Here is a 7,951-nt window from a genome sequence, read left to right as displayed (position 1 = left end):
ATTGTTGGCCACTGGCTTCGGACCATCATCAGTGATGTAGCTCCACAGCCCTAGCCTTCCAATAGCAGTCTTCACCAATCGAGACCACAAGAGGTAGTTTGAACCACCTTTCAACGCAACCTGGACAGTAACTAGCTTGCTGAAGTTGTTTCCCTCCATCTTCTCTTGCTTGAACCAGAAATGACCAGAAAGCTTCAAACTTGCAACTCAGCTGAAGAACACACAGTATCAGACTTAAAGAACACACGAACTCAAAGCACAGCACCACAGGACTCAACTTTATCAAGATTTCATAAAGAGTCACTATTACAAGAGATAAGGTTTGCTTTAATTCAAACCATCCAATGAACTTCTTCCTTGTGCATAAAACTCCTTTTGCTTTATCCAGCTCTTCTCCAGCTTGTCACACGTGCCTCCTCTTCCCTTGCAACGGTCTGATGCCTTAGCAAAAGGAATAGGGCTTCTCTTCTTCATCCAAAGTTACATGGGTAACTAGTATAACTAGTATACTAGGATAACTAGGGTAACTTTGGTTTAACCCTTGGAAGTTACACGGGTAACTAGTATTACTACGCCATGTACGTCCTCTTCATCATATTCAACTCCTCATGTCTTTCTCTTCCCATATATTGATCTCATCTCAACAAGGCATTCCTCAACATGTAGCACCTTTATGTTCTATATCTGGAAAGTGGAAAGAGTTTGAATAACATCTCATGAAAACAGCTTCACCGAGGTGTTGCTCAAAGGTACATATCGAAAGAAACATGGCTCTATATATTCTGCATATGAAAGAAACATATATGACAAAGCAAACCTAAGAAGATATTTTCCAATTAAGGGGGCTGTGTTGCTAGGTCGTAAAGCTTGTTCTGATATTGGTTTGTTTAGTTTAAGATGAAAGCTAGATTGAAAAGATTTTTAATAAACAGTTATACCATGTCGTTACTGATTTGAAACCTCAGATACTACATATTAAATTGGGATCCTAAACGTTAATGGAAAAAAACGTTAATGAACATACACTAATCTGAAGTAGGCCGATTTGTTCACAGGAATAAACTTCAACCTCAATACTTTGTTCAGAGTTCTCTTAAACTGTGTGGCCTTTGTAGGAAAAAAACATCAACTTCAGAGGCTTCTTGTCTGAAACAGCAACAGCATCTGTCGTTGGTTTCTTGTTGGAACTTCTTCGTTTGATTCTCAACTTGAGCAACTTCAACAAAAACGAGTTTCTTGTTTTCTCGTCCTCTGTTTTCTTCTCCTTGTGGACGAGACAAGAAAGGATGAGACATCAACTCAGTAGCGCTCCCTCTCTCCTCAGGTTCCCTCGAGAAACACGTCTGGTTAAAGTCCTTTGCATCGGAAGGTAAACTCTCTGGGATCTCAGGAGCTTCACCACAACAGAGAAGAGTAGCTAGAAGATGGAGATTAACTCCTTCCCATGGAATCACGCCCGTGTACATCTCCAGAACCAAACATCCCACCGACCACAAGTCTACAGACATCTCGGCGACCCCGTCACGGACCGACTCCAGAGACATGTAGAACGGAGTCCCCATCCACGGCATATTAGTTTCCCAGAACTTGGGAACGTCTCCCACCTCTAACGCGCTACCGAAATCAGAAATCTTGATCTCGTAACCTTCACTACTCGAACAAGGGAACACGAGTAGGTTGTCTGGTTTGATGTCGCAGTGAGCATAGCCGTGGCCGTGAACCGAGACCAAACCTTCGAGAATCATCCACGTGAAATCTTTGATCAACGGTTCCGGCAACTTTCTGTCGGTGTAATTGTCCATGAAAGCGCTTAGACTACCTTCAGAAGCGAACTCGAGTTGGAGTTTGTAGAGTTTCTTCCCGGATCTGCTGAAGCTTTCTTCGAGAGAGTCTCCGAAACACGTAACGATATTGGGATATCCCCTGAGTTCGAGCAGGATGTCTAACTTGCTTTGGAGATTGGCATAGTCTTCTTCGGAAGATTCTTGACGGCGGAGAGGTACGAAGACCCGTCGTTGGGATTGGAGTAGCGGACGAGATTAACGCAACCAAAGGAGCCTTCTCCTAGAAACCTTACGAATTCTTCCTTTGATTGAATGATTTGCATCTTTGCTGCTTTTTTAGGGTTTCAAAACTGAGTCGCTTGCAGAGAAAGAAAAAAAAGGCAAAAGCTTTTTAGGGTTTAGAAGCAGAATCGCTTGCAGAGAAAAAAACGTAAGGAAAATTGAGGAAGAGAGCAAAAAAAGAAATTGTAGTGAATGAGAAGTAGTGATCTCAGACTCTTTTTATAGATTTCGGCACACATGCGAAAAAAATGAAATTTTGAATTAACAATTTCCTTTTCTGACACTCAAAAAAGAAAATTCAACGATGTTGTTAAAAAAATAAAAGGAAATTCAACGCACCGCCAAAAGATTGAAAAAAGGAAACTCTTTTGAGTTCGTCTTTTCTTTTCATTAAAGTTTAATCATAACAATAAACCGTTTAATAAGTGTAGTTCTATTTCGAAGTAAATAATATATAAGTCTCTTAATTCAAAATAAATAAATTGCAATCTAAAAGATAAAAAAGATAGGTACTTTTCAAATTTGAAAGCACAAACAATAAAATGAGTTTTTCAAAACCAACCCACTTTTTCAAGTCAAACTTAAAACCAACATCAATTTTTTCATATTATCCCAATATTTTTGAATTATTTACAAAATTGTCATTATTATTTGATTTTTTATTAATTTCAAAATTAGCAAAAAACCAAATACACCATAACTATTTCTTCTTATTTACAATAATGCCATCATCAATTTTCCAACCACCATGAACCACTATTTTTGAGCTCTTAAAGCTGTAGAATTCAATTTTCAACCATTTTTTTCTCATTCTAAACTAACAAATCTTCATTTCCTTTTATTTCCTCTACATTTCCATCTAAAAAATTCTCATAACTTTCATTTTCATAATCACGAATTTCATATTTTCGAGTTTATTCATTAGCGAATCGTCAAAGGTGTTTCTTTTTGCTCATAATTGGAGTTTGGAAGGCTGAAATGGTTGGAAACGAGCTTTACACCGGAAAAAGGCGCCCACAGCTGAGGAATGGACAAGAGCTGAGAATGTCTGCTGTTTTTTGGGGCCTTTTTCTGTGATCACAAGTTTGATGTCTGATTCTAATTATCCGACTTCAAACTTGTATTTCTATCAGGTTTGGAAGATCCATGATTGGCTTCGAATGAATGAGGAATGCGAAGATGAGATTGTCAAAGACATGGTTCCCCGATGAAAAAGAAGTTTGATAAATATTGGAATGAAGCCAGTGGTGTTTTTGCAGTGACAGTAGTCTTTGATCCACGTTTCAAGCTTTCAGTTGTCGAATGTTTTTAAGGGAAGCTTGGCATGAGTACACGTGATGCAAAGTTGAGGAACTTGCGTGATAAGCTCAGTACAGTGTTTGAGTCTTAAGACAAAAAATCCAAGACTAACTCACCTTCTACAGAGCCACGTGAGACGGTTCCACAAAACGTTTGAGAAGTACGATGTGAGTGCTTCTTGATTTTTCATAACATTCTGTTTTTTTTTGTTTTTTTAAACCGGTTCTGATCCTTTTTTTAAAACCTTCGTAGGATTTCTTTGCGTTTCGCAAAGTCAGTAGTGTTATGAGTGGAAAGACACTTCTAGAAGCTTATGTTGATGAACTACCTTTAAAGATATTAATAATATTCGGAGCATGGACATTCTCGAGTGGTGGAAAGATAATACTCATAGATATGGTTATTTGTTAGAATGGCTTGTGATTTACTCAGCATTCCTATTACAACAGTGGCTTCAGAGTCTTCTTTTAGCATTGGATCGCGAGTCCTTAATAAATACAGGAGCCGTCTACTTTCAAAGAATGTGCAAGCTGTGATATGTACTCGGAACTGGATAAAGGGATTTGAAGCTTATGAACATGGTAAAATATTCACATTATCATATAATTTAGAGTACCATGAAATATATATGCTAACTTCAACTTTTGATATTTTCAGAAGATGAAATTGATGATGATGAAGAGAAACTACCATTATTTGAATCCATTCTCAGTGATGAAGATGAAGAAGAAGTTTGATTTGTTATTTTGATTTGGTGTTTTGCTTTTATCTACATTGAGAATGATTATTTGGATTTGGTTTTGGTTTTCATTTACATTTGGGATTTATTGCATGAAATTGGTGTTTCGGTTAATTTACATTTGGTTAAAGACATAAAAACTTCCTAGCTTAAGTTTGTAGACAAATAATCTGCTTTGCTTGCTTTAGGTTTGCATACAAATAATCTGCATTGGTAATGACTTGGTAATGAAACATTGGTAATGACTTGCTCCACGGATATTCTTTTCCAATGATTATTAGTTTATTATGTATTGTCTGTTCTTGTGTATTTGAACTATTATGACTATTCATGAGTTAAAGTATGAGCTCAACAAGAACTCAGATGACAATGCTTCTGCAAGAAATGAAGACATTATGAAAACAAAGTCCTTGCATGATTTAACCATGTTCAAGAATATTAGCTTTCACCAGGGTCTTTTTCTCTCCGGCTTGGGGTGGGAGTATGCTGTTTCAGAGAACGACTTTTATTTCATTTCACAAGTATGATACTCTCACGTAAAGAGGATTTTTGTGTTCTTGTGCCTAAACAATGCTATGATTACAATATTTTCGTGTTTTTAGTATACATTGCTACTATGCTAGAGATGCATCAAGGCTGATGCAATGGTTCACATGTCGTTGTTGCTTATACAATGGTTTAAACTGGAAAGGAAGAGACTTCCAATTGGAGACACAGCTTGTGGAATGTTAGTTACCTCTGTAGCTTCTAAGTATAAATGCAATGACTCTGAAGTGATCCACTTGTCATGTATCATAAGATAGAGATATAATGGAGTAGCCAAAGTAGCTCTAGTTTATCCACTTCTAGTTTACCGACAGAGCAAACCTAAGAAGATATATTTTCCACTTAAGGGAACTGTGTTGTTAGGTCGTAAAGCTTGTTCTGATATTGGTTTGTTTAGTTGAAGATGCTAAGCTAATGAGCTTTCATCAAATTGTATTAGGATTCCCAGAGTTAAGAAGATGCTTTTCAATTGCTTATCACAGTAAAAAGATTAAGACTGGAGTTTGCAGAGGAAAGAACTCTGTATAGTGAGCAATTCAGATTGAAAAGAACTTTATTAACAGTTATACCATGTCGTTACTGAATTGAGACCTCAGATACACATACTAAACCGGAGATATACTAATGAACAGAGAACTACATACTAAATTGGGATCCTAAAGGTTAACAGACAAAAACGTTAATGAACACACACTAAACGTTAATGAACAGAAAACTATCGTACTATACCATAATGAACAGACACTAATCTGAAGTAGGCCGATTTGTTCACAGGCATAAACTTTAACCTCAAGATTTTGTTCAGAGTTCTCTTAAACTGTGTGGCCTTTGTAGGAAGAAACCTCAGCTTTAGAGGCTTCTTGTCTGAAACAGCAACAACATCTGTCGTTGGTTTCTTGTTGGAACTTCTTCGTTTGATTCTCAACTTGAGCAACTTCAACAAAAACGACTTTCTTGTTTTCTCGTCGTCTGTTTTCTTCTCCTTGTGGACGAGACAAGAAAGGATGAGACATCAACTTAGTAGCGCTCCCTCTCTCCTCAGGCTCCCTCGAGAAACACGTCTGGATAAAGTCCTTTGCATCGGAAGGTAAACTCTCTGGAATCTCAGTAGCTTCACCACAACAGAGAAGAGTAGCTAGAAGATGGAGATTAACACCTTCCCATGGAATCACGCCCGTGTACATCTCCAGAACCAAACATCCCACCGACCACAAGTCTACAGACATCTCGGCGACCCCGTCACGGACCGATTCCGGAGACATGTAGAACGGAGTCCCCATCCACGGCATATTAGTTTCCCAGAACTTGGGAACGTCTCCCACCTCTAACGCGCTACCAAAATCGGAAATCTTGATCTCGTAACCTTCACTACTCGGACAAGGAAACACGAGTAGGTTGTCTGGTTTGATGTCGCAGTGAGCATAGCTGTGGCCGTGAACCGAGACCCAACCTTCGAGAATCATCCACGTGAAATCTTTGATCAACGGTTCCGGAAACTTTCTGTCGGCGTAATTGTCCATGAAAGCGCTTAGACTACCTTTAGAAGCAAACTCGAGTTGGAGTTTGTAGAGTTTCTTGCCGGATCTGCTAAAGCTTTCTTCGAGAGAGTCTCCGAAACACGTAACGATATTGGGATATCCCCCGAGTTCGAGCAGGATGTCTAACTCGGTTTGGAGATTGGCGTAGTCTTCTTCGTAAGAGTTCTTGACGGCGGAGAGGTACTAAGACCCGTCGTTGGGATTGGAGTAGCGGACGAGATTAACGCAACCAAAGGAGCCTTCTCCTAGAAACCTTACGAATTCTTCCTTTGATTGAATGATTTGCATCTTTGCTGCTTTTTTAGGGTTTCAAAACTGAGTCGCTTGCAGAGAAAGAAAAAAAAGGCAAAAGCTTTTTAGGGTTTAGAAGCAGAATCGCTTGCAGAGAAAAAAACGTAAGGAAAATTGAGAAAGAGAGCAAAAAAGGAAATTGTAGTGAATGAGAAGTAGTGATCTCAGACTCTTTTTATAGATTTCGACACACATGCGAAAAAAAGGAAATTTTGAATTAATAATTTCCTTTTCTAACACTCAGAAAAGGAAATTCAACGATGTTGTTAAAAAAGATCGAAAAAAGGAAAATTAATCTCTCGGCAATTCTCTCAAATAGACATTTTAAAGTTTTTGTCACATAAATAGGTCTCAAAAACTAAAATGACTAAAATAGCATTTTTTATTTTGAAAATTTGAATTTTTTTTTATTTTTTAAAATTTGAAATCATATCCCCAAAACCACACTCCTCAACTCTAAACCTTAAACCTTAAACTCTAAACCGTAAACCCTAAACCTTAAACCCTAAACCCTAAACTTCACCCCTTAACTCTAAACCCTAATGTCTAGATTAATTAACCCTAGGGGTATAAGAGTATATTTACTTCTTTTGATAAAAAATTTAAGTCTATTTTGGTCATTTTTATTTTTAAGGTGTATATTTGTCACTGAAACGTTTTTAGGTCTATCCCAGGGAATTTCTCTTAATCTTTTGAGTTCGCCTTTTCTTTTCATTAAAGTTTAATCATAACAATAAACAGTTTTATAAGTGTTTAGTTTTAATTCGAAGTAAATAACAATAATGTTTTTTTCAATTCAAACCAGTGTAGTCAATTACTATATATTCAAATTTGAAAGTATGAAACAATATTCTTTTTTTTTCAAATTTCTTCACTTTAAAAGAAATTAAGAGTATATTATGTCTAATTTGAAAAATAAACACATATAGGGACGTATAATCACGTAATATATGAGATACATCTTCTAAAAATAAATAATAAGACGAACACTGAGGTTCTTAGAAAAATGCATAATACATAGTAATTCAAAGTATTTTAAGGTAGTTCAAGGTAGTTCACAGTAGTACCTAGTAGTTCATATTACACATACACTACAAGAAAACACGCCGAATTCCGACGGAGGTTCCGACGGACATCAATGTCGTCGGACGTTTGTGACGGATTACCGACCAATTTCCGACGAAACCCAAAAATTTGAAGTCGTCGGAATTCCGTCGGCCATTTCCGATGACATTTCGATAAAACATGTAACCGTTGTAGTCGTCGGAAATTCGTCGGAATATACCGACGAACTTTCGACGACATTCCGATTAGCAAATATAACCGTTGCAGTCGTCAGGATTCCGTTGGAATATTCTGACGAATTTCTGACGAACCATGTGACCGTTGCCGACAAATATATATGACCGTTATATAGCCGTTTGAGATTGGACAATAATGACGGAATTCCGACGGACTGCTTTACATCCGTC

At 37.5% G+C, this 7,951-nt stretch overlaps 1 protein-coding gene and 1 pseudogene across 1 annotated transcript; both read right to left on the bottom strand.

Annotated features, from left to right (window-relative positions):
• Positions 1–28: 28 nt before the first annotated feature.
• Positions 29–2,107, bottom strand: LOC106308520 (annotated as a pseudogene).
• Positions 2,108–5,462: 3,355 nt separating this feature from the next.
• On the bottom strand, positions 5,463–6,476 carry LOC106308519 (probable serine/threonine-protein kinase DDB_G0270146). The gene is made up of 2 exons (XM_013745676.1): positions 6,447–6,476; positions 5,463–6,371 (listed from the first exon to the last, which is right to left on the bottom strand). The coding sequence occupies exons 1-2, from the start codon at positions 6,474–6,476 to the stop codon at positions 5,463–5,465; spliced, it is 939 nt and encodes a 312-aa protein (XP_013601130.1).
• Between the last annotated feature and the right edge of the window lie 1,475 nt (positions 6,477–7,951).

Source organism: Brassica oleracea, chromosome C8 (assembly GCF_000695525.1).
Source record: "Brassica oleracea var. oleracea cultivar TO1000 chromosome C8, BOL, whole genome shotgun sequence".
In the NCBI taxonomy this organism is placed as follows: Eukaryota; Viridiplantae; Streptophyta; class Magnoliopsida; order Brassicales; family Brassicaceae; genus Brassica; species Brassica oleracea.
This window is presented reverse-complemented; position numbering and strand designations above follow the sequence as displayed.

Bases quoted from the DNA above. Each gene is read 5' to 3' on its own strand.
- LOC106308519 (XM_013745676.1), bottom strand. From the start codon at position 6,476: ATGCAAATCATTCAATCAAAGGAAGAATTC. The intron at 6,372-6,446 runs GTAAGGTTTCTA...GACGGGTCTTAG, and splicing joins TTCAATCAAAGGAAGAATTC to TACCTCTCCGCCGTCAAGAA.